The sequence below is a fragment of the Zootoca vivipara genome, chromosome 4 (assembly GCF_965207765.1).
Source record: "Zootoca vivipara chromosome 4, rZooViv2.hap1.1, whole genome shotgun sequence".
Lineage (NCBI taxonomy): Eukaryota > Metazoa > Chordata > Lepidosauria > Squamata > Lacertidae > Zootoca > Zootoca vivipara.
In genome coordinates this window covers 94,594,480-94,620,763 of record NC_142587.1, presented here as the reverse complement: position 1 = coordinate 94,620,763, position 26,284 = coordinate 94,594,480, and the positions used below count along the sequence as shown (strand labels likewise).

General features: G+C 46.7%; 1 protein-coding gene across 6 annotated transcripts in view; it reads right to left on the bottom strand.

Moving 5' to 3' along the window:
• Nucleotides 1–1,097: 1,097 nt before the first annotated feature.
• NARS2 (asparaginyl-tRNA synthetase 2, mitochondrial) overlaps nt 1,098–26,284 on the bottom strand; it is a 41,983-nt gene continuing 16,796 nt past the window's right edge. For all 6 annotated transcript variants that reach the window (XM_060273911.2, XM_060273910.2, XM_060273912.2 and 3 more), the window contains 9 exons: nt 21,812–21,912; nt 15,039–15,171; nt 10,934–11,032; nt 9,795–9,832; nt 5,601–5,667; nt 4,894–5,031; nt 3,294–3,391; nt 2,816–2,842; nt 1,098–1,530 (listed from right to left, as the gene is read on the bottom strand). In XM_060273911.2, the coding sequence (XP_060129894.2) occupies nt 1,386–1,530; nt 2,816–2,842; nt 3,294–3,391; nt 4,894–5,031; nt 5,601–5,667; nt 9,795–9,832; nt 10,934–11,032; nt 15,039–15,171; nt 21,812–21,912 (846 nt within the window). In that variant the 3' untranslated portion in view covers nt 1,098–1,385. The remainder of the gene's footprint in view (nt 1,531–2,815; nt 2,843–3,293; nt 3,392–4,893; nt 5,032–5,600; nt 5,668–9,794; nt 9,833–10,933; nt 11,033–15,038; nt 15,172–21,811; nt 21,913–26,284) is intronic.

The following is a 26,284-nucleotide window of genomic DNA, read 5'->3' as shown; positions in this document are numbered from 1 at the left end:
CCCTAACAAATTCCCCATGCAATCCCTGAGATACTCAAGAGAGACTCTGTGACTTTCAGATGGGCGCCGAGCAGCAAAACGGAAGCAAGGCCTTGCCTGCAGTGGCCAAACACTTTTTACCCGAGAAAGCGTATTGCAAATTTTGCAGCGGCGCTTAGGGACTGTGCCGCACAGCCCTTGCGCAACCTGGGCCCTCCACGTTTGCTTATTCCATGGGAAGGCAAATTAAGGCCCGGGGGCCGGATCCGGCCCAATCGCCTTCGAAATCCGGCCCGCAGATGGTCCAGGAATCAGCATGTTTTTACATGAGTAGAATGTGTGCTTTTATTTAAAATGCATCTCTGGGTTATTTGTGGGTCATAGGAATTTGTTCATTCATCCCCCCCCCCAGAATATAGTCTGCCCCCCACCCCCAGGTCTGAGGGACAGTGGACCGGCCCCCTGCTGAAAAAGTTTGCTGCTGACCCCTGGTTATTTGCTTCAACAATTTATATGCCATTTAACTCTGTTGCCTCTAAGTGGCGTACAGGGAACTCCCCACTTGCACATGCTCAGCACACAGACGCCCGCAGGCGCATGTGCCGTTTTGGGCAATGAAAGGAGGCAGGGGAGGAATAGACTTGCGAGCGTCCCACTGACACATGGGGTGGCCAGGAACAGAGCCCCCGCGTTAAGGGGCGAGATCCCCCTGTACCGTAAAAAATTGAAGATAAATTCAGCTAAAACTAACCGCAAAACCAGAAGAGAAAGAATACCGTTCTTGAAATAACTGATGAGATAAAAATCTCTTCGCCAGGCACCAGAAGGGGAATTAGTCCAATATCAGCACAGAATTGGACACAGTCCCTGGTGAATAAGAGTAATATGCCCAAGGTACGGGGGACCACTAATAGTGGTTCATCTCCCAGCTGCCATCGACCCCAGCCAGCATAGCAAATGGTCAAGGAAGATGGGAGTTGGGGAGCCCAACAAATTCTGGAAGGCACCATGTTTGAGGAATGGCTGGCATCTCTCTCTCGCAACCTTCAGAGTATGTTGCTTCTTATCCCTCCGCGTTGAGAGCTTGGCGGTCAGCCCAAATGCTTCTCGCAGACGAATGGACACAAGGTGAAAGTTTAATTGTGTTCATTCGAGTTATGGCCAAAGACAAGGCAATTGTTCTCTCATCCCCTCCAACAGTCAGTGAGTCCTACAATGCAAAGTGCTCTGCGGATTTAAAAACAATGCAATAATCCAAAACTATCCTCTGTTCCAAATGTCTTCGGTGCGAAGTTTACCATAGTATTATCCAACGCTAAAAAAGGGGATGGGGGGGACAACATTGCAGTTTTGTCAGCAGGGCATGGATTCGTAAAAACGAGCAACGGCGGCATCTTCGGGAAAGGCTACAAAATGCAGGAGTGTGAAAACCGCGGGAAGGGGATGACGTCTTTGATGTTCTCGACTCCCAAGATGCAACGGAGGTACCGCTCAAATCCCATTCCAAATCCACCATGAGGGGTTGATCCGAATCGACGCAGGTCTATGTACCTGGAATGCAAGGCGGCAGATCAGTTATGTTTACCAATACTTGGTTTGATCCAGCAAGCCTCTGTTCCGGTTCCAGTAACTGAGGAAGTTGTCTCATTCAGAGTCAGAGAATTGGTCCGTCCAGCTCAGCACTGTTTCCCTTGCTGGGAGCTGCTCTCCAGGGTTGCCTCCTAGCCATACCTGGAGATGCTTGAAATTGAGCTCATGGTTGTCTACACTGACTGACAGCAGCTGTCTGGGGTTTCAGGTAGGGGAGAGTCCCAGCCCTGTCTGGAAATGTCTAATGCAGTTACTGACAAAGACGAGCAACCACTTTCCCCCTCTAAAATCGTTCCGAAGGTTTGTTTCTGGCCAACTTACTTACTTTAAGAGGTAGAATGGTAAAGGTAAAGGACCCCTGATCGGTTAAGTCCAGTCAAAGGCGACTTTGGGGTTGCGGCGCTCATCACCCTTTCAGGCCGAGGGAGCCGGCGTTTGTCCACAGACAGCTTTTCCGGGTCATGTGGCCAGCATGACTAAACCGCTTCTGGCGCACTGGGACACCGTGACAGAGGCCAGAGCGTACAGAAATGCCGTTTACCTTCCTGCCACAGCAGTACCTATTTATCTAATTGCACCGGCGTGCTTTCGAATGGCTAGGTTGGCAGGAGCACGGGACAGAGCAACAGGAGCTCACCCCCGTCGCAGGGAAATGAACTGCTGACCTTCTGACCGGCAAGCCCAAGAGGCTCAGTGGTTTAGACCACAGCGCCACCCGCTGAGGGAGAATGAAAGCTCTGTAACTCACTTTGTCGGGCAGGTCAGGGGGTCCCAGGGGGAGGAACGCAGAAGAACATCATTCAACAGTGGAACGGTCTCCATCGGGAGGTTGTGGACTCTCCTTCCTTGGAGGTTTTTAAGCAGAGGTTGGATGGCCACCTGCCATGGATGCTTTAGTTGAGATTCCTGCATTGCAGGGGGTTGAACTAGATGACCCATGGGGGTCCCTTCCAATTCTACAGTTCTATGGTCCTATGTCCCAACTGATGCATTTAGCAGGTACGATGGGCCATCGCAAAACTGTGCTCCACCACAAGAGACTGAAAAAGGATTTGTTCTCCCCTCCAGGCTGCAAAGGTTTGGAATCATGGAACTGCAGTATAAGAAGGGACCCCCAAGGGTCATCCAGCCCAACCCCCTGCAATGCAGGACTCACAGCTCAAAAACCTTGGACAGATGTGCCACCCAAAGGAGGGGGATCAGATCCACCTGGGCAACACTATGAACAAAGCCTGGCCGTCCTTACCATTGGTAGGTGTCTTCAAGCCCCAGCCTGTGGAACCAAGGGGAAAACATCATGAAAGCAACATACAAAAGGCCTTATATTATGGGAAACCGCTTTGCGAAAATGTGCGTATTAGTCAAAAAGAAACGATAGTGGACACAGGAGATTTTCAGTGGTGGGCGTTAAGATGAATAGAAAAACAGGCACTTGAGACAACAAGGCAATGCACAGCGGTGAATTTCTGCCCCCCTCCCCAGCCCAAACACATTTGTGAGAAAGGGGCTGCAACAATTTTTTTTTTTGCATTTCTGCATATTGGACAGATTGCACCGACGAGTCTGGCATGCCAAGGAACACATCCCCCAAGAAGCATCTGTTCTGTCTGAACACGCGACCGGCCTCTCCCCTTTAATCGCTGGCGTCCTCAACAGACCCTCCTTGACCAACTGTCCAAAAGCTCCCCACACAGTAAGCCAGAAGCAGAAAACCTCTTCCTGACCTCTGTAGGCGGGACTGTAGGAAATCGGGTCGGTCTTCCCTCAGGCTGCCTCCGCAAAGTTCCCCGACTCCTGGTACAAGGAGGTCAACTGCCGCCACCTTTAAAGGAAAGGGGAATAAAGGAGTAAGTCTCTCTCTGAATCGTGTATCTAAGTTGGCGTTAGCCAGTGCGTATACTAATGCTGAAACAGGACCGTTTTATTCTGCTTTTTAATTACGGGTGTTTAAGTTTTAAAGTCGTGCAATCAGGTTTTGTACGCTGTAAATCAAACCCAGCTTGGGTTTTGTGTATGTATGATTACGTATGTATGTATAATTAATCACTTGCATTAGTTAGTCCCTTTACAGAAAAAAAGAAGTCTCAAAGCGACTTAGCCACAAGATAAAATGCAAAACAGGTGAAATCAATTAAAAGCCAATTAAAGCAAAACAAAACCCAACGGCAGCGAACAATGTGCATTCCTAAAATGCTCACTCTTCTCATTGAATTGCTGGATAAATCCGGTTCCACCCCATTAAGGCATGACAATGTGGTGCCATTCAGATGCTGCTGACTGACAGCTCCCATGACCCCTGACCTCTGGCTGTGCTGGCAAGGGCTGATGGGAGTTGGAGTCCAAAAACACTGGCTACCCCTGGCCTAAGTAGTAAGCAGGGATACTAAATCACAGCAATTCAATGATTAATAGGAGTATCAATAGGAGTATAGCATCTAGATCAAGGGAAGTAATAGTACCACTTTATTCTGCTCTGGTCAGACCTCACCTAGAGTACTGTGTCCAGTTCTGGGCACCACAGTTCAAGAAGGATACTGACAAGCTGGAACGTGTCCAGAAAAGGGCAACCAAAATGGTCAAAGGCCTGGAAACGATGCCTTAGGGAGCTGGGTATGTTTAGCCTGGAGAAGAGAAGGTTAAGGGGTGATATGATAGCCATGTTCAAATATATAAAAGGATGTCATGTCATATAGAGGAGGGAGAAAGGTTGTTTTCTGCTGCTCCAGAGAAGCGGACACGGAGCAATGGATTCAAGCTACAAGAAAGAAGATTCCACCTAAACATTAGGAAGACCTTCCTGACAGTAAGAGCTGTTCAGCAGTGGAAATTGCTACCAAGGAGTGTGGTGGAGTCTCCTTCTTTGGAGGTCTTTAAGCAGAGGCTTGACAGGCATATGTCAAGAATGCTTTGATGGTGTTTCCTGCTTGGCAGGGGGTTGGACTGGATGGCCCTTGTGGTCTCTTCCAACTCTATGATTCTATGCTTATACAGCAAACAGAAGCTTTGGGAGTTCTGAATGGTGCCCTGGCCAATCCTCTCCTTTCCTGGGAGATCATGGGTTGCAGCCAACGTTAGTCCTACTCAGAGTAGACCCACTGGAATTAATGGACATGACCAACTTTTGGACGTTTGTTTCAACGGGTCTGTTTCGAGCTGGGAACTCTATTAATTCTCACCCACCACACACAAACATCCCCCCAAGACTAGGGGCATCAGAAAAGCAGCGCTGGACCAGACTGCTTCATTCCAGAAACTGTATTAAAAGCAAGATGCAAAAGGGTAATATCCTGCACTGCCTGGGCATTCTTAGCTTGGAACTCTTACTGTATGTTGGGCTCCGTCTTCGTTGTCCCGCATATAGAACGGCTTCAGGTCATATGGATAGTTGAACACAAATACGGGGATCTCGCCGCAGTGCTGGACCAAGTATCGCTCATGCTCACTCTGAAGGTCACGACCCCACTGGAAAAAACAAGAGAGCGGAAAACAAAAATTATTAATACTCAGGCCTCGGTATTCCCGCTCCTGACATTTAGTTTTTCAAAGAAACTCTCTGTCAGAGGTTATTGCGGCTACTCTAGAGTAACGACGCTCCACATGCTTGTCTTTTAATAGTCTTTATTGGTGCACTCTATTTACAGTGTAACGGGGTGTTGGAAACATGTCTGCTCATTCCGATCCAGAATCCGGCACTGCCCCCCTGCGCAACTTCCCCCAACATAAGAGTCGCGGGGCAGTGAATCTCCTCCCCTTTCTTCTCCTCCGTAATTCCAGAACCGGGAGAAAAGGTCTACGCTCCATGCTTTCCCTTTTCCCCCTTTCTCCTCCTCTCTCTTCCCGCCTGTAGAGCCGGGGCTCTCCCATGTTGCTAGAGACCTGGCACTCTCTCTCCCCGTTTCCTGACTAGCCTCTCCAGAGCCCGCACTTCCATCGCTGCTTGGGGAGGAGCTGCTTCTGATGAGGGGGGGGGGTACTCTATACTCTCTTCCCCTTACACTCTCCTTCACAAAAACACACAAAGCAACACTCACCTCTGGTTTGTAAATGAATTCTTGGTGAGCTCGCTTTAAAATCTCTATCGCTTCTGTGTAGGACATCCTAGAAGGTGGGAGAAAACCTGTTGAGAACTTGGGCTGTTTCATTCTGGGCACACATTTATTTTAGGACAGGGATGGGGGAGCTCCCTGCTGCAAAGGCTACCCCTGAGGCTCAGGTGGCCTTGGTAATAATAATAATAATAATAATAATAATAATAATAATAATAATAACAACAACAACAATAATATAAGGTAAAGGGACCCCTGACCATTAGGTCCAGTCGTGACCGACTCTGGGGTTGTGCGCTCATCTCGCATTATTGGCCGAGGGAGCCGGCGTATAGCTTATTTATTCCCCAGCCACTCTGGGTGGCTTCCAACAAAACATTAAAATACAATAATCTATTAAACATTAAAAGCTTCCCTAAACAGGGCTGCCTTCAGATGTCTTCTAAAAGTCTGGTAGTTGTTTTTCTCTTTGACATCTGGTGGGAGGGCGTTCCACAGGGTGGGTGCCACTACCGAGAAGGCCCTCTGCCTGGTTCCCTGGTGGCCCGGAGTGCCTTCTATCAGCTTCGGCTGGTGGCCCAGCTGTGCCCCATCTAGACAGGGATAAATAGCGACTGCTGTCTATGCTCCGGTAACTTCAAGGTTAGAGTACTGCAATGCGTTCTACGTAGGGCTACCTCTGAAGACGGTTCGGAAGCTTCAGCTGGTGCAGAATTCAGCAGCCAGTTTGCTCACCGGGGCAAGATAGTTTGAGCATATTACACCGTTTCTGGTCCGACTGCACTGGCTACCGATTAGTTTCCGGGCCCAATTCAAAGTGCTGGTTTTGACCTATAAAGCCTTAAACGGCTCAGGACCGCAATACCGCAAGGACTGCCTCTTCCCATATGAACCTACCAGGACCCTGAGATAATCTTCTGAGGCTCTCCTTCATGTGCCTCCTCCTCGAGAGGTCCGGAGCGTGGCAACACGAGAACGGGGCCTTCTTTGCAGTGGCTCCCCCCTGGGAAGTTCGCCTGGCGCCTTCATTACACACCTTTAGATTCCAGGCAAAAACGTTCCTTTTTAATCAGGCCTTTTAAAATGTTTTTTTTTTTTTGTGGTTGGGGCTATTGGGTTGTTGTTTTTATTCTTATTAAGTATTTTCTGGTTTTATATTTTCATTTTATTCAGTGAACCGCCCCAAGACCCCTGGGTATAGCACAGTATATATATTCAATCAATCAATCAATCAATCAACTTTACTCTTTACCCAGGCCTTTGGCCATCAAATAATCTATTTCCCGTGAAAATGTGTTTGGGGGGGGGGGAGCTGTTCTTATGATTATTAAGCTCTGTATTATGTTTTTATTATTAAGCTGTGCAAATTATGTTTTTATTGTTGTACACTGCCCTGCTGCAATAATAATAATAATAATAATAATAATAATAATAATAATAATAATAATAGGGTAGGCATGCCACTTTCTGTGCTGTTTGAAAGCAAGGCTATTTAAAAGCCCTTTTGCAAACAGCTCCTCACTGCTCTCTGAACCTCTGGTTGCAAAAGTGATTTCAAACAGCTCAGACAGTGCTTGGGCCCACCTGCCAAATTTGGCCCGTCAGGGGTGGGGAGATAAAAGAGCTGGCCTGCTGGTGAGAATAGGTCCCCCCACCCCCATTTCAGAACAGGTGATCCCCTAACATGCTCATTTGGGGAGGGAACGCAGCTCAGTGACTTTACACGCAGAAGCTCAAAGGCTCCATCTCTGGCACCTTTAGTTAAAAGGAGCAAGGAACAGGGACTGGGAAAGACCTCCCTCTTAAGACCCCTGAGGAGCTGCTTTCGGTCGGAATAGGGAATGCTGCACTAGCTCGACAAGAAAGGAGTACAGCTTATTGGAAGAGCAGCTGCTTTTCCAGCTTTTTTTCTGAAGAAGGAGGAGGCAGAAGGCCCCAGATTCATTCCCCAGTGGCGAACTCCACTGTGTCCAGAAGATTGCACCTAAACATTAGGAAGACCTTCCTGACAGTAAGAGCTGTTCGACAGTGGAATTTGCTGTCAAGGAGTGTGGTGGAGTCTCCTTCTTTGGAGGTCTTTAAGCAGAGGCCTGACAGCCATATGTCAGGAATGCTTTGGTGGTGTTTCCTGCTTGGCAGGGGGTTGGACTGGATGGCCCTTGTGGTCTCTTCCGATTCTATGATTCCAAGTAGCTAGATAAGACTTCCTCAACCTCGGCCCTCCAGATGATTTGAGACTACAATTCCCATCATCCCTGACCACTGGTCCTGCTAGCTAGGGATCATGGGAGTTGTAGGCCAAAAACATCTGGAGGAGCAAGGTTGAGGAAGCCTGAGCTAGGTGGACTAGGATTTCTTGACAGCTAACGGCAGTGCGAGTTAAATTCTGCTGCCCTGGGAAGACTGTGGCATCGCTCCGTGGGAAGCCACAAACAGGCAGTTTGGAAAAGGAAAAAGCCACAGCCAACTGAGCCAAATACGACACACTTAAAATGAAAGCAGCCTGGTCTGCGGGTTTGATGTCACAGCCAGAGCACATTTCGGGCCGGAGGAACGATTAGCATTCATTTCTGCACTTGCCGGCACAGAGAATGCGTCTCTTAAAGCTTACGACATAATACATGCAAGGGCTTATGGCGAATGCCAGGCAGCTTTTTAATTTATTAATTTTTTAAAAGAAAAACCACTCGGGGGAGACAATTTCAACTGGAAAAGTGATGGGAGAGTTGGTGGCACTTAAACCCCCCCCCCTTTCCCTGCTGCTATTTCTCTGCTCTAAATCATCCCCATTCTGAGGCAGGTTGTCTCGAGGGATGCTGTTAAATATTTGCCACCTCCGGATGTTCAGCTACAACTCCCATCATTCCTGATCACCAGGTCATGCTTGCTGATGGGAGAATGGAGTACGACAATATTTGAAGGGCTGCAGGCTCCCTCCCCCACCTGAGATAGGCCCTTTTTAATCCCTGCAAAGGTTCTGCGATGCCCTCAACACACACACTGTAGGGTTAAATGGAACGTATCGCTTAAGAATCGCTTCCCCTTCCTGAAAACTTCAATACTGAATGGATTGAATCTGTCATGGATGCTTTAGCTGAGATTACTGCATCTCAAGGGGCTGGGCCAGACGATTCTACGAAAGGAAGACTAGGGGTGTTGGGCGTCCACCCCAGTAACAGGAGGAGTAATACCTTTTATTTTATTTATTAAATTTGCATGCCGCCCGTCATCCGAAGATCACAGGGTGGTCCACAAGATCAACATGAAAACTCAAAATACAGAATAGGACAAAAGCAAAATAACAACCCCGCTGCCACAAAAAACAACAACTTTAAAGGCCACAGAATGTTGCTTGGCCAAATGCCTGGTGGAAGGGAAAAGCCTAAAGATACGTAATGAAGGTAACCAGCTGAGGCTCCTTGGGGAGAGGCTTCTACAAATGGGGAGCCACCACAGGAAAGGCCTGTTCCTTATGTTGTTGCATAGCTGCCAAGTCTCCCGTATTCCCCGGGAAACCCCCCGTTTCCCCAGCTGTTCCCAGCCGAAAAAACGGATTTTTTTTGTTTCCCCCCGGTTTATTCTGGCGCGGCGGCCATTTTGGAACTGGGCGGAGCATGCTCAGAAGCGACTTTTGATGCTGCTTTGCCCAGTTCCAAAGTGGCTGCAGCGCGACTTCTGGTGCGGCGGCCATTTTGGAACAGGGCAGAGCATCATAAAAAGTAGCTTCTGAGCATGCTCCACCCAGTTCCAAAATGGCGGCAGCGCTACTTCCGGTCTGCAACTTCCGGTCCAGTCCCTTATTTCTTAGGCCGGAACTTGGCAGCTATGTGTTGTTGTCCCCTAGACCTCTCAAGGGGGAAGCTGTGGGTTGTGGGGCTGCATGCGCTGCCCATGCAACCATTTGTTCAGTGAGCATGAGAAAGGCTGGATACCCATGTATGCCTATACAGAGCTCTACCATGTGATGACACCCCCCCTCCCCCGGACTAGCATAGGAACTCTCAGCACCCTTAGAAAACTACAGTTCCAAGGATTCTTTGGGGGGGAATCCTGTCAGCTTAAAAAGGCATGTTACTGCTTGAAATGTACCGTACAGGATACATTTCATTGTGATATAACGAAAAAAGCTGGGAAACTTCAGCCGTAGCCGACAACAAACAAGAACGTATTTTTGCTTACGTTATGAACTGGTTCTTCAGCATCCGTTCCACCTTCGCCTTCGGGAGAGGAAGAAACAATTCACAATGGCTACCGGAAGAAGAGTTCAGAAACCAGCACAAGTTTCACATTTGTGTTTTTCGGAAAGGCTTTCAGAACGGAACCGAAGATTTGCACATCTAATCTAAGCGGGAGATCGGTTTCCATTTCTGACCAAAACCAGAGTCAAGACTACCCGGGGATGTTTTCCACATGGAAAGCTGAGTTATGCTGTTTCAACCAACGCACAAGGGACAGATGGTGGCTTCGTTTTGCATTGGGAGGGTCTGCTGGCTGTGGGAAGGAGCTAGGCAGAGCACCCACAACAAAACTTCTGCGCCGGGTCAGGCCGAAGGCTTACCTGGTCCATCCAATCCAATCATCATCATCATCATACTTTATTATTTATACCCCGCCCTTCTGGCTGGGTTTCCCCAGACACTCTGGGTGGCTCCCAACAGAATATTAAAAACACGATAAAACATCAAATATTAAAAAGTTCCCTAAACAGAGCTGCCTTCAGATGTCTTTTAAAGACACTTTATGCCGCTCGAGTCAGGAAGAGAGCAGAGAGAATTGCTGTAGACCCTTATAGCTTTTTTCCTTGTGCCATCAAATTGTTGAATCTGTAGTTGTGGGTGGAAAGGAGGCCAGTTGGTGGTATGGGGTCTTTTTTGTATTGTGAGGGGAATACTGTTTGTATGAGGTACGTTTTTCTTTACATTGCAATGTAGTCGAAGCAAAATTCCAAGTATGGTTGATACTTGGCCAATAAATTATTCTATTCTATTCTATAGTGGGATAGTTGTTTATTTCCTTGTCATCTGATGGGAGGTGTTCCACATGGCAGGTGCCACCACCGAGAAGGCCCTCTGCCTGGTTCCTTATAACCTCACTTCTTGCAGGGAGGGAACCGCCAGAAGGCCCTTGGAGCTGGACCTCAGTGTCTGGGCAGAACGATGGGGGTGGAGATGCTCCTTCAGGCACATAGAAAGGCCATAACCAAGACATGAAAGCCATAACAGAACCTAAGAGGTTTGCTTTAGTCACCATCTCTCTCTCTCTCTCTCTCTCTCTCTCTCTCTCTCTTTAAGGTAATAGAAATCTTTTCTTTCCCTTACCTCTTGGCCAGGAGCTACGTGTTTATGAAAAAGCTCAGCATCGCGAGGGCAACTGGACAGAACGGTGTCGGTCACTTTCTTGAAAAGGTCCTCCATAGCCTAAGGAAAAGTGAGGGAGCCGTAGATGCACAAGGTACATGCAAGAATACAATACTTCTTAAATTTATTCCACGCTTTGGGTGGCTTAAATTCTCCACATACGGACGCCAACACCACACCACGGTTCAGCAAAACATGAAGATTCCCCAGCTGGACAAGTTTGGCAGCTTTTACTTAACCTCAGTTTATCACCTTGCCTGGAGTGAGAAAACTGCTTCCTAGTTATCAATATTTTTACTTACGTTTTTGCATTCAACTTTTCTGGCTTAAGTGCGATCATTAAAAGAAATATTGGTTTAAAAATACAGCCCTGCACAAGAGAAGGTGGCGAAAGTTGGCCTCTTCTGAACTCCAGCTCACCCAGAGAGTGGAAAAAACTAATTTTCTGCTTCATGCCACCCACTTTTTTTCCCCACGCAAGAGAAAGTTGTTTCTTCTGCACGCTGTGGGAACTTTAAAACTGTTAGTTCATGGTGAAGAGATGGGGGCAGGAAAGCCAAGACCGTGTTTTCCTTTCCTCGAAAGAGGAAGTTCTCCAATGTGTCACGGAGCTTTTGCCGGAGTAAAACCTACATAGCAGGTCGTTGCAGCTGTTTGAAGCCACTTTTCAACTTTTTTTAAAAAGGAAATGGTGGTGATGATATATTTATTTATACCCAGCTCTCCCCCCTTAAAGCAGTGGTTCCCAATTAGCTAATTACAGAGGGGCCCCTATTTTTTTTTCAAAAGCCAAGCAATGGACCCACTACTTTCAAAAATTTTGGCAACTCTGCTAGTTACTTCTGCAAAGCAATTTTTTGAACAAAATGTGGGGTAGCCCCTAAAAAGCAAATGATTTTAGGTATACTAAAAACAAAACAAAAAACCAGACCATAAAAGTAGTTATACGACCATACAAATATGGCAAGAATTAGTTGGGGAGAGGCAAGGGATGGGGCCACAAAGCCTCTGGATACGTTCCTCAGACCCCTAAACTATATTATGCATTTTTGAAACCTGTTTAAAGCATACAAATGATTGCAATGAAAACAGTACAGTCAACTAATCAGTTGACGATGAACAACAGATTGACTGTTAAATAGAAAGCTGTAATTAAAAAATAAATACAAGCTCCTGCTCACAGGCTTATGATCTTAAAACCCCCAAACCCCATGGACTGTAAGCGTTTGTGATAGGGCTTGCTTAAAATATGACATTGTGTACTGTGCTTGTTCTGGGCAACTTTCGTGCCAGTGGTTGGCACAGCCTTTGGCCAACCTACTGGTCAGGGCTGACGTGAGAATAAAAGGGTGGGGTACTGTTTTCACCCCAAATGCAGCATTCCCCTCTGGGGAACCCTTTGGGGCCAGGGGACAATAGCAGGTGGAACCAGAGTTGGCAGTATTATAAGGAACGTATGTCTTAGCTTTGCAAAGTGGGCAACATTCTATGCACATCTGCACAGCCCTTCTCTACCTCGCACCCAGACAGGAAAAAGCTAATGGCCAGGATACAAGGACAAAACTGCAGAGCCACAACTGCTGTCCTGATATGCAGCAGTTGCATAAATGTTAAAGGTGCTTTCAAATGCAAAACTTACATCCATAAGGTCAGAGAGATAAACAACTACCTGACATTTAGAAAATACCTAAAGGCAGCCTTGTTTAGGGAAGTTTTCAATCTGTGATATTTGATGTATTTTAATGTTCGCTGGAAGCCGCCCAGAGTGGTAGGGGAAGCCCAGCCAGATGGGTGGGGTATAAATAAATAAATTATTATTATTTATTATTATTATTATTATAGCAAGCCCAGAGTTGAAGATGATGTCAGCGTACTTTTGCTCCCCTTCAGTCTACTGAAGGACTTGGTCTTAATAATAATAATAATAATAATAATAATAATAATAATAATAATACCCCACCCATCAGGCTGTGCCTCCCCAGCCACTCTGGGTGGCTCCCAACAGAATAATAATAATAATAATAATAATAATATAAGGTAAAGGGACCCCTGACCATTAGGTCCAGTCGTGACCGACTCTGGGGTTGCGCGCTCATCTCGCATTATTGGCCGAGGGAGCCGGCGTATAGCTTCCAGGTCATGTGGCCAGCATGACAAAGACGCTTCTGGCAAACCAGAGCAGCACATGGAAACGCCGTTTACCTTCCCGCTGTAGCGGTTCCTATTTATCTACTTGCATTTTGACGTGCTTTCGAACTGCTAGGTTGGCAGGAGCTGGGACCGAGCAAGTGGAGCTCACCCCGTCACAGGGATTCGAACCGCCGACCTTCTGATCAGCAAGTCCTAGGCTCAGTGGTTTAACCACAGCACCACCTGGGTCCCTCAATACAACACAATAAAACAGAAAACATAAAAAACTTCCCTAAACAGGGCTGACTTCATACGTCTTCTAAAAGTCAGATAGTTGTTTATTTCTTTGACATCTGATGGGAGGGCGTTCCACAGGGCGGGCGCCACCACCGAGAAGGCCCTCTGCCTAGTTGCCTGTAACTTCACTTCTCGCAGGGAGGGAACTGCCAGAAGGCCCTCGGAGCAGGACCTCAGTGTCCGGGCTGGACGATGGGGGTGGAGATGCTCCTTCAGGTATTCTGGGCCGAGGGCGTTTAGGGCTTTCAAGGTCAGCACCAACACTTTGAATTGTACTCGGAAACATACTGGGATCCAATGTAGGTCTTTCAAGACCGGTGTTCAATGGTCTTGGCAGCTACTCTCACCCACCAGTCTAGTTGCCGCATTCTGGATTAATTGTAGTTTCTGGGTCATTTTCAAAGGTAGCCCCACGGTCTTAATCCTTTCACCCCAGATATCTTAGTAAGCAAGCTGTTTTCAGTAAGCAGCCATTGTACTTCAGCAAAAAGGGACCTCTAACAGTCTAGTAGTTTCTTGCTGAGCATTAATCCAGAATAAATTTGTAAAAAAACTAAAAGCCTAGTAGTGCAGCAATAAAACCGCTGGCACGTTTGCAAAGCTAAGCAGGGCTTGGTATGGTTTCAAATTGGGTGGGAGACTGGGAAAACCACATTTGGTCCCTGGACTTGAGGTTCCCCCTTCCCCTAGTCTGCGCTGACTGGCTGTGGTACACCTGCTCCAACACTTGCTTCCTGATAATTCGAGGTAGAAATCCTGGGGATTGAACGTGGGAACTTCTGCATGCCAAGCAGGTGTCCTGCCCATTCATCTACAGCTTCTCCCCATTAAAGAAACTATCTTCTCTGATTCTGCAAATCCCTCACCAACAACCCACAGTTCTGGCCCTCCCATAGCTGTCAGGTTTTCCCTTTTCTCACGAGGAAGCCTATTCAACATAAGGAAATTTCCCTTTTAAAAAGGGAGAACTTGACAGCTATGGGCCCTCCTTCCTTTTTTGTCCTTTGTGACGTTCTTATTTTTGAAGGAGGGCAGTTTATGTTTCCTCAAAATCACTGGGCAACCTGGATGAAAATAGCGTCGGAGCTGCACTCGCCCCTCAGCCTAATTCATTTATTTTTAATCGCATTCACACAAAACGAGTTTGGCAGCTCAATATTATCGCCTGGCACAGGGACATCAGGACAGCTTTAAAAAAAATGAGCCCATGCTGGCTGCTTTGGGAGAAAAAGTGCTGAACTCTTTTCGTGGGAGCCACAAAGAATGTAATAAAACACCTAGCAGGACGGAAAAAACCACCACTTGTTGTACGATTATCAATCAGAGTTTGTGGAAAGTTAGCCGGAAGTGGAAGATATGATGGTTTGTTCATTCAGATTTCTGTTCACTCCTTTTTAAGGCAGCTGTGGGCCTCTGGATGTTGCTGAACTACAACTCCCATCATCCTTGACCATTGGCCACACTTGCTGGGGCTGATGGGAGATGTAGTTCAGCAAAGAGCCGAAGATTCCCCCCACGACTGCTTCAAAGGTAAGACAGGCAGCTGGTTTCAAACTACACATAAAATACCAGGTTCCCCCCCCTTTCTTTTGTTTTGAAACAACTCTACTTTCAACGCTCCCCGTAACTCGCTCCATACCTGCATGATATCCTGAAGGCTTTCGGCAAAAGCAAGCTCTGCTTCCACCATGTAAAACTCTGCCAAGTGCCTGCGGCTTTGAGAATTGTCAGCCCGGAAAGTCGGACCGAACGTGTACACCTTGGAAAATGCCCTGCAACGAGACGGTGGGAAAGTCACGCCCACAAAACACACAGGCTGTGATCAGCACCTACTGGCTAGAGCCCGTGAAGTCACCAATACGCTTCCCCCAGAATCCCTGGATCACATTTTCTTAAATAAGCATTTTCTCTGTTCGGGAGCCCACAACTGAATCAGAAGAGGCTGCCTTATATCTCAGTTCTGACTACATGCCCGATTCACCCAATACTTTCTACCGTTCAAGGATCATGCATGTCAATGAGAAGCAGTTTTTTTTGGGGGGGGGCGGGACACGTGCAGGGGGCTGGAAGAGACAGGAGAGACTGCACTGGGCAACTGGACATTTGCTCACGTTATGCTGCATCTCATCCAGAGCGAGTCACACATTTTTTTTTGGGAGGGGGGGCATGCCCTGTTTTGCTGCTTGAGGTGAAACACGAAGTACCACCTCTAACTCTAGAGAAGCCAGCGCCAATTTCTGGCGAGATCTTGTGTGCTCCTCGCAAGATCTCATGCAATTCTGGCGAGATTTCGCCATAAATTGGGGGGGGGCCCTCCTTCCGACTTCCACCACCTAAGGGAGTGGCAAATATTCCAAAATGCTGTATACGCTTTCGGCCCCGGGTGCTCCAAGCTGCTCATGGGGGTCATTTAGGGGAGCACAATTAGTGGTCCGTCCGTCCCTCCACCATGGAGAAGAAGCCTGAATCATTTCAACAAAGAGTTGTGCTTTCGGTGTACTGGGATCAATTCTAATAAAAAAAATTCCTTCAGTAGCACCTTAAAGACCAACTAAGTTTTTATTTTGGTATGAGCTTTCGTGTGAATGCACACTTCTTCAGATACACTGAAACAGAAGAGCCAGACCCTTATGTATATTCAGAGGGTGGTGGGGGTGGGTGGGAATGGGTGATGGGCTGATGGGAGTGGTAAACCTGTAGATGGCTGTTAACGACTGCTGATGACTGCAATTGGTCCTGCGGGGGAAAAGCAAGGGCTGAGGCGCTAAAGAAAGCTTGATCATGCATAATGAGATAAGAATCCAATGTCTTTGTTCATCCCAGGTGGCTCCATGGTTTCAAGCTTGGTAATGAGTTCCAATTCAGCAACTTCAGCAAATTCCCACCCACCCACCACCCACCCTCTGTATATACATAAGGGACTGACTTCTGTTTCAAGTGTATCTGAAGAAGTGTGCATGCACACGAAAGCTCATACCAAAATAAAAACTTAGTTGGTCTTTAAGGTGCTACTGAAGGAATTTTTTATTTTGCTTTGACTCAGACCAACACGGCTACCTACCTGTAACTGGGATCAATTCTACGGCACACACACACACGGATTAGAAACCAGGCAGGCCAGGTCAGTGCTAAGTTTCTGACTCTGAGTTAGGATGGCTTAACATCAGGAGGTCTCGGCGCCATAAACGCTGCTCTAGCATTTTATTCCTCCATTTTCAGATCTACGGTTAAATTCTGTACATTGCATGTTTTAGTTTCTGCAAGTCACTTCAGGACACAAGAAAGAGTCTGGTGGATCAGGCGAAAGTCCCATCTAATATTAATATTTTTACTGATTTCAGTTATAAAGAAATAGCCCTGTCCTATGGATAGGCAGAGTTGAAGTTTTGCTCCAACTTCGGCACAACGGCCCTGCAGAGAGGGACATCAGAAAAGCATGGTGGTTGCAACACACCAAAGCCCATCTATAGTCCAGCATCCTGTTCTCAGATCCCTTAGTGGGAAACCGGCAAGCAGGATTCGTGCAAAGGACACTTCTCCCCTCCTATGGCTTCCAGCAACTGGTACAGTGGTACCTTGGTTCTCAAATACCTTGGTACTCAAACAACTTGGAACCACTTTGCAAACTTTCGGAAGCCGAACGTGCTCCGTTTTGAGTGCCACACTTCTGATTTGAGTGTTACGCTGAGGTCTGTCTGTTTTTGCTATTTATTTTGCGTTTTTGTTTTTGCGGCTCTTTTTTGTTTGTTTTTGTGACTGTGTGGAACCCAGTTCAGCTACAGTTCAGGTATAGAGGAGGAAGAAAGGTTGTTTTCTGCTGCTCCAGAGAAGCGGACACGGAGCAATGGATTCAAACTACAAGAAAGAAGATTCCACCTAAACATTAGGAAGAACTTCCTGACAGTAAGAGCTGTTCGGCAGTGGTATTTGCTACCAAGGAGTGTGGTGGAGTCTCCTTCTTTGGAGGTCTTTAAGTGGAGGCTTGACAGCCATCTGTCAGGAATGCTTTGATGGTTTTTCCTGCTTGGCAGGGGGTTGGACTGGATGGCCCTTGTGGTCTCTTCCAACTCTATGATTCTACTGTTTGTTTGTTTGTTTGTGTGAATGCAGTACATTGTTTATTGCTTTCATTTTATGGATCAATGGCCACGTTAGATAGTAAAATTCACGTCAAATTGCTGTTTTAGGGGTTGTTTTTAAAAGTCTGGAACGGATTGATCCGCTTTGCATTACTTTCTATGGGAAAGCACGCCTTGGTTTTGGAACGCTTTGGTTTTGGAACGGGCTTCTGGAATGGATTAAGTTTGAGAACCAAGGCACCACTGTACTTGGAAACATTCCTGCCTCAACTGTGGCGGCAGAGCGCAGCCATTGCAGCTAGCAGCCATCCTTATCCCTCTCCTCTATGGATTTGTTTAATCTTCCTGAAGGAGAAAATCATGCCTCAAACATGGGTGTTTTCTTTTGTCCTGATGCCAAGACTTCTCTCCCTACTTTCCTCCACAAGCTGGAACGTAGGACAAGGAATAAAGATCAGGGTTGCCAAAACTGCATATACAATGCCCACCAAATCTGTCCCCCAAGCTATCCTGGCACAGATTTCTGAAGTAACCCTGCAATAATCTGCACTGCATTGTTGCAGGATTAGCTCCCAGCCCCCCCCCCCCAGCTGCAAATGCTTTGTAGACACCAATGAAAGGGGGGGATGATTTCCGCATCTGTGTATTTTGCAGATAAGAAAATTCAGCAAAGATCTGCAGGGTTTGTGCGCGCGCAAGGAGCATCTCGTACAAAGCGGTTTTCCAGGGGCAGAAAAACCTCCCCCCCCCCCAACAAGCTTTCCCTCTTATTTCTAATCAGGTCCTAAAGCAAGAAAAGGACCCCATTGTTCCCGTGTCCTCGGCAAACCTGGAATTTAATGGCAGGGAAGAAAGCCGAGTGCCCTGCCGATCTTAATTAAGAAGCAGCAGAGATGCTATTAAGGCAAACTGCACACAGCAAACCATTTCCACAAGGCTGAGAGACCCCATTGACCTGCAGAGGATTCTGGGAAAATGGTAGGAGGATTCTGGGAAAATTCTGGGAAGAGCTGGGAACATGGCGCCTGGAGAAGAATAAAGGGAAAGATGGATAGCTGTCTTCAGTTAGGGCTGTGTTTTCCCTCCACTACCGGGGGCAGAATGCTTTTGCCTTTTATCTTATTTAACTAACAAGTTATTTGCCCATATCACCCCCTCCCGGGGGACTTGTGGACAGCAGCCAGCTGGACATCATAAAAACGACCAGTAGCCACACTTGATCTTAGCCAAAAGGCCGAGAAGCGAGGCCGAGAAAAGGCCGAGAAGCGAGAAACGACCAGTAGCCAAACTGAGAGAAAGCTCATTTTTCTTGGCCCCTAAGCAGGACTCCTTAAAATGTTTGCACAACTTAGAAGGGCATATAATTGTTGTTGTTGTTGTTGCTGCATTTAATTGTTGTTGTTGTTCTCGTGATCATCATCATCATCATTGAATCTTACGAGTTGCAAGGGACCCGAGGGTCATCCAGTCCAACCCCCTGCAATGCTTGAATCTCAGCTAAAGCATCCATGACAGATGGCCATCCAACCTCTGCTTGGAAACCTCCAAGGAAGGAGAGTCTACCACCTCTTGAGGGAATCTGTTCCACTGACGAACAGCTCTTACTGTATTCTACTAATCATTTTTTAAAATAATAATAATAATAATAATAATAATAATAATAATAATAATAATAATAATATTTGTACCTTGCCCCTCTGACTGGGTTAACCCTGCCGTACTGGACGGCTTCTAACACAGGCACCCCCCAAACTTCGGCCCTCCAAATGTTTTGGACTACAATTCCCATCATCCCTGACCACTGGTCCTGTTAGCTAGGGATCATGGGAGTTGTAGGCCAAAACATCTGGAGGGCCGCAGTTTGGGGGTGCCTGTTCTAACATGTATAACATAATAAAACATTGCACATTGAAAAGCTGCCTTCAGGTGCCTTCTAAAAGTTGTGTAGTTGTTTATCTCCTTGACATCTGATGGGAGGGCATACCACAGGGTAGGTGCCACTACCGAGAAGGCCTGGTTCCCTGTAACTTCATTTCATTGGGAGCCGCCCAGAGTGGCTGGGGCAACCCAGTCAGATGGGCCACATATAAACAAAAAAAATAATTACAATTGTAATTTCTCATTATTAGCACATTACTGAAAGAGCATGTTTGTCCAAACCCACCCAAGGAGTGTGAATTGAGCCATCATGAGACAGCCGCGTTCCCTAATTCCTTATTTGTCAAGTGCCTTTCGGCAAGAAAGGGACATGCCGTGGCGATAAAAAATGGCGGCCAGTGCCCACTCGAAGACACAGATCCTGAGATCCTTAGTCCGTCTTTTTTCACCTCTCAGAGAAAAAGAGAGCGTCGTCGGAGGCAACTGGTCTCACTTCCTTGTAATCCGTTTTAAGACCCCCTTTTTCAGGCCCTTTCTTGAAGGCTGAAAAGCTTGGAATGTCATTTTGGCTCGAAAGAAGAAGAATCTCTCTCCAAGCGGATAAATTTAGCTCGTCTAAATTTAGCATGCATTCGAGCTACTTAAGATGCCTGGTGTTGTTCTTAAATAATAAAAGAACATGTTATTGAAGGACAGGGTGTGAGGCAATAACATTGTGTCCTGTACTCAAAGAGCCCGGACTGTTTATTTTGAAGTCTGGTACAAGGGTTTTATTTGGGGGGGGGGGACAAAACAAAATCCAAAAAACCCAAAACAAATCTGAAGGACATCACTGTAATAATGACTGACGTGACCCCCTTCATTTCCCCCCAATTATATTTGTGTGGAGTGTCTATACTTTATAATTCTCTGGAAAAATAAAAAAGTTCTGCTTTAATAGAGTGCTGTGTCATTACAACACCTTCATCCTGTTCAATTACCAAAACACTGACACTATATATTATAAGATTATTATGGGAAATCCTAAAACAAGATGAGCTAATTTGACAGGTGGGTGTGGCCGTACTGAAACAATAGATCGCCACCAATCAGCTGATCAGGGCTGAATTCAAGTCCCGCTCGCATCAGGTAGCTCCAAATTTTGGTGTCAAATTTAATGGTGTCGGACTCGGATAACAAGCCCTGCTCACAGTCTTTGCCTGCCCCACACCTGATGTCACACATGGTGCCAGGTGGGGTGGGGTGGGCTGGCTCAGGGTGACAGATCAAGGACGCATCTTCAAAGCCCAGCGGAATGCCAATACAGATGGGGGCAACTCATATTTCAGCAGGCAGTATATTTGACAATAGTGAAAAAGCGGTTTCCTCATTACAACAAGCTGATCCTGTGCTTGTTAGTCTGATCTTAATGCCCTTACTGCACAATGGGGAGAAAGTCCGGTCTTTCAGGTACCCTGGGTCCAGAGCAGTTTAGAGCTTTATATTTTATTATTTATTCATTTATTAAACTTGTATACCACCCTCTACCTGCAAATCTCAGGATAAAATGACAATACGAAAACACAAAATGCATAATCAGAATAAAAGCAAAACCAACCCAATAACACCTGCCCCCCTGAAACAGTAACAAGACCCTAAAACAGGGTCAGTGGCGAACAGGCATCCTGCAATAGCTACAGCCTCTGGACCATCAACAAGGGAAGCCCCACACAAAGTATACTGCAGTAGTCTAAACGTGAGATTACCCAAGCCACAGTGGTCCAGAAAAGGGTGTAGTTGGACCTAGAGGTGGTGCAATGGGTCAGTGCGTCTGGCTTTTAACCTGGAGGTCGGTGGTTCGAGCCCACTCAGGGACAGCTGTGGGCAGAATTCCTGCATTTCACGGGGTTGGACTAGATGACCCTTGGGTCCCACCCAACTCTAAAATTCTATGATTCTGCGATACACCAGCTGAAGCTGTCACTCTTTCAAACTGAGACCACATGACTCTCCTTTGCCTGGCTTCTCTGTTCCCCTGCCTATTCCACTCTCAAGTTAACCAGACACACTGGAGGGAGGCGGTGCAGTGGCTAGAGAACCAGGCTAGGACCTGGGAGACCAGGGTTCGAATCCCCACCCAACCATTAGGCCGGTCCCTCTCTCAGCCAAACCTACTTCTCATCAAGTTGTTGCATGGATAACATGGGGAGAAGTATGGGTGCCACCTTGAGGTCCTTGGAAGGAAGGTGGGGTAGAAATGTAATAAATAAGAATTAAATAAATATATTTGGGCTCGTCCCTCCAATATGATCTCACCCACCACTGGGCTTCCAGTGCCATTTACAAGCCCCACCCCATGGATATTTTCGTTGTGTCAGCACCTTACAACCACCGCGGGGCCCATAACACACCCACAGAATCAGCCTTAAATCTCCCAACTGCAAAAAACCCAAAAATAAACCAGCAATATCCATACCCAGCTATCACTTCCAAGTGGAGTTGGCCAGAGACTGTCAGAAATGCAGGGACATCAAAGAAATGGGGGTTTTCTCCAGGTTCTCGCTCTTCATTTGCAGGCTGCAAGAGTTAAAACAAAACAAAACAAAGGGAAACTGTTGGTTAGCTCAGGGGTGGGGAACCTCCAGTCACCTCCAGCCCATGGGCCGAATTGCGTGCCCGGGGTTCAAATCTGGCCTGCGAGGCAGTTCTTGCCAAATCACACCCATCTTCCCCACAAGTGAAGTCCTGTCTGACACAAAGCATGTGCTGTAATGACGGCGCTACAGTCCCTCCCTGATGGAGCTGCTCCGCTGCGATGTCTAGAAACCGTGGTTTGTTCAAACAAAGGCTTGGTGTGATATCTGCAGTACATCAACCATTGCTAGCTGCCTATAGAGGCCATTGCACAACAGAAGTGAGTGTACAGATCAGATGGAAAACAGGAGGAGGCAAGCAGCCATAAACTACAGCACGTTGGTATGTGCAGAAGCTCCAAACCACAGTTTCCATTTCAACTGTGGTTGGCACAAACCATAGTTTGGCTGAATGTCTGAACAGTCACACATGTGGGCACCTTGCTTTGCATACGCATCCTGGGGAGTGGGGTGGCGGCGGAGAGACTTGCACCAGTTGCGACTTCCCAGTGCGAAACATGCACAGGGGAGGCACTGTGGTGTAGTGGTTAGAATGCAGATCTGGGTTCAAATCACCCCTCAGCTCTTACGCTCCCCGGTTGACTTGGAACCTGTCAGCCGAACCAACTCCACAAGGTTGCTGAGAAGATAAAACATTTGGGGTGGGTGATATCTGTGGCTTGGATCCCAAACGCCTTGCAACTCGAACGTTTTGGCTCCTGAACGCTGCAAACCTGGAAGTGAGTGTTCCAGTTTGCGAATGTTCTTTGGAACCCGAACGTCCGACGCGGCTTCCGATTGAGTGCAGGAAGCTCCTGCAGCCAATCAGAAGCCGTGCCTTGGTTTTTGAACGCTTTTGGAAGTACAGTGGTGCCTCGCTAGACGAATTTAATTCGTTCCACGGGTCTTTTCTTATAACGAAAAATTCGTCTAGCGAATCCCATAGGAAGGCATTGAATTTTTTTGATTTTTTTTTTTTTGCCCATAGGAACGCATTAATTGAATTTCAATGCATTCCTATGGGAAACCGCGATTCGCTAGACGAATTTTCCGTAAAACGAATTCGTCTAGCGAGGCAACCTCCACTAGAAAAAACCTTTCGTTAAGCGGAAATTTCGTTAAGCAGGGCATTCATTAAGCGAGGCACCACTGTAGAATGGACTTCCGGAATGGATTCCATTCGAGAACCAAGGTACGACTGTACTGATATACCAACAGATGTCAAAGAGGAAAACAACTACCAGACTTTTAGAAGACATCTGAAGGCAGGCTTTTAATGTTTAATAGGATTACTGTGTTTTATTTTTCTGTTGGAAGCCGCCCAGAGTGGCTGGGGAAACCCAGCCAGATGGGCGGGGTATAAATAATTAATAATAATAATAATAATAATAATAATAATAATAATTATGACTGAAATAAGGATTGAGTTTTGTAGAGGCACTGGCTAGCTTCAGTTTTCCCCACAATGTGATTCTTGCATAGCACACACATCATGATTTGCAATACCGGTATATTGCTAGGTCAAAAATTATGAAACCAGTATCATGATATGGACTTGAAGCTGGTTTTGGACACTATATCGCCCAACCCTAAAATACAAAGCACGATTCACGATATATTGCCAGGTCAAAAACTATGAAGTCGATATCACAGTATGGACTTCAAACCAGTTTTGGACAGTATATCGATGTATCACCCAGCCCTAGTATTCTGCTGAGGTCTTTGGAGGATAAAAAGATTGTTTAACGGCGACATGTACGTCCGGACATGCATTGCCCACATTTCCCGATGAATAAATGCGAGTTCTGCATCGTGCCTAAAAGCACCTGTGAGCCAGGGGAAAATGCTATTATCCTTTATCGAGACTCAGTTTTGCGAGTTACACTGGAACAGCTCAAAGGAAAGCTACAACTGTGTCCCACATTGTTGTCCTGCACAGACACACTCCACAAACTTCCTTTTGAACACCTCTCACTCTAAGCACCAGAGGAACATTTATTATACCCAGGAGAGTTTAAATGCACAGTTCTGCTGGGCGGGAGGGGCGAGTTCCCTTGGAAGCAACTGAAGAAAGAAAGAAAGAAAGAAAGAAAGAAAGAAAGAAAGAAAGAAAGAAAGAAAGAAAGAAAGAAAGAAAGAAAGAAAGAAAGAAAGAAAGAAAGCCTTCTCTTTGAAGAGCCACAGGTGCTGTTCACAGACGTGGAAGGAAGGAAGGTTTCGTGTCAGGATGAAAACATCTGTCATAAAGATTAAAACAAAGAGCAACGTTTTCAAGAAGGGGCTTTTCGTTCTCTTGCAACAGCCACCGGTGAAGACTGAAAAAAGCTTTCAGGCTTCCTTCGCAAACGCAGCAGAGGGGAAACAAAAGGCGAAAAGATGAAATATTGAATAATTCTTTGGATTTCTTTCTCAAACGCCTTGCCTCAAAAGGAACAAGACAATAATAGGCCTGCTACGCTGTGGACGTCATAAAAGGCCCTGGATTGGAAAGGAAAATGAAGATTTCACTCTCTGTTTGCAGAAACACAAACAAAACTTCCCATTCAACCGCATCCCTTGGTCACCTGAGACACCCAGAGAAATTGGAATGCCAAATGGGTCTCCCCCCTAATATTTCCCCTTCTCTGCCCCTGCCTCCATGAGATGAGATATTTGTAGCAGATAAGGGGGGGGGAATACACCAATAGCAAGAAAAAGCCACAGAAAAATCTGAGCTCTCTCTAAAAGCCTGGCTCCGTTTGATGAGAGATACAGTACACTGTAGTTCCCTACAGCGGACACTAAAACCCTTTTTCTTTTTAAACTCAAGGGCCATATTCCATTCTGTACAACCTTCTGAGGGCCACATTCCCATGGGGAATGGAGCCAAATGCCAATGTGGGTGAAACAAGAAGTGTAAATTTAATATTTATACAGCTGGGGTGTATGGGTTGTTATGGGAGGGTAGGACCTTTGGCAGGAGACATGAGGAGTAGTTTGTCTGTCTACCTTTGGTCTGTGCCCTGAACTCAGCTCTCACCTGTGGCTCCTAGAAGCTGTCAGCGTGTGCATGCACACGAAAGCTCATACCTATGACAAACTTAGTTGGTCTCTAAGATGCTACTGGAAGGGGTTTTTTATTTTGTTTTGACTGCGTCAGACCAACACGGCTACCTACCTGTAACTCATTGTGAATTGACAGCCTGTCTTGTGTGTTGTCATTGTGTGTGTTTCCTGTCCTTTTATTTTTTTTAAAAAAGCAACCAATCTGTTTTTCCCCCTTCCTTGTTAGGTTTGACACTTAAATTGTTGTTGTTGTTGTTTAGTCATTTAGTCGTGTCCGACTCTTCGTGACCCCATGGACCATAGCACGCCAGGCACTCCTGTCTTGCACTGCCTCCCGCAGTTTGGTCAAACTCATGTTCGTAGCTTTGAGAACTGTCCAACCATCTCATCCTCTGTCGTCCCCTTCTCCTAGTGCCCTCCATCTTTCCAAGGAGCCCAAGAAAGTAAAATCTCTCACTGCCTCCATTTCTTCCCCTTCTATTTGCCAGGAGGTGATGGGACCACAAAATACCTGTTGCTTTTCACATCCTCTCCGTTATTACTCAAAGGGGAATGGATGGCAGATGGCTTTACTAAATCCTCTCTGCTTCTTGGGGTGAAAGCAATGTCAATACACAACAGAAAAGCTTGGAGCAGGGGAGGCTTTGGAGACTAACTCCAGGCATACAGAACCCCATAGTCAATACCTGTTTTGTGCTTCCCTCTAAGTGATATAACAATGATTCCCTTTGATGTCAGCCTTCCTGGTTCTCTCCTTTAAGCTCTAAGGACGCATTTGGCTTTAGGGGCAAACAAAAAAGGTTTCATTTGTTACTAAGCTTTTTTTTTTTTGGCAGGAATTTTGCTCCTCCTCCTGCAAAAGGGACCCAGAGGTAGGGATCACTGCCCCCTTCGCTCACCCCATGGGATACCTGCAAAGGTGCCTCTGGAGGGATTTCGGAGGAGACATTCATTGTGATGTCTCTCACCGCGATGCTCTTCGAACTACGTTGACGCTTCCCTAGGTTTCAAAACCAGTTTGCCGTGTGACACTATTGCTGGCGGGAAACACACACAAAGGCTACTTGCACAAAGGCTAAACCAAAAACGAGGGAAACCTCTGCACGTGGAACAAGTCAGGTGGGGTTTTGGGATCCTGTACCAAGAGAGAATGTGGCTCCTCAGGCAAAACAAAAGAAACCAAGAAGAAAAAGTCGGTCCCCAAAGAGGTTGGGCGGCCATCTGTCAGGGATGCTTTAGTTGAGATCCTTGAATTGCAGGGGGTTGGACTA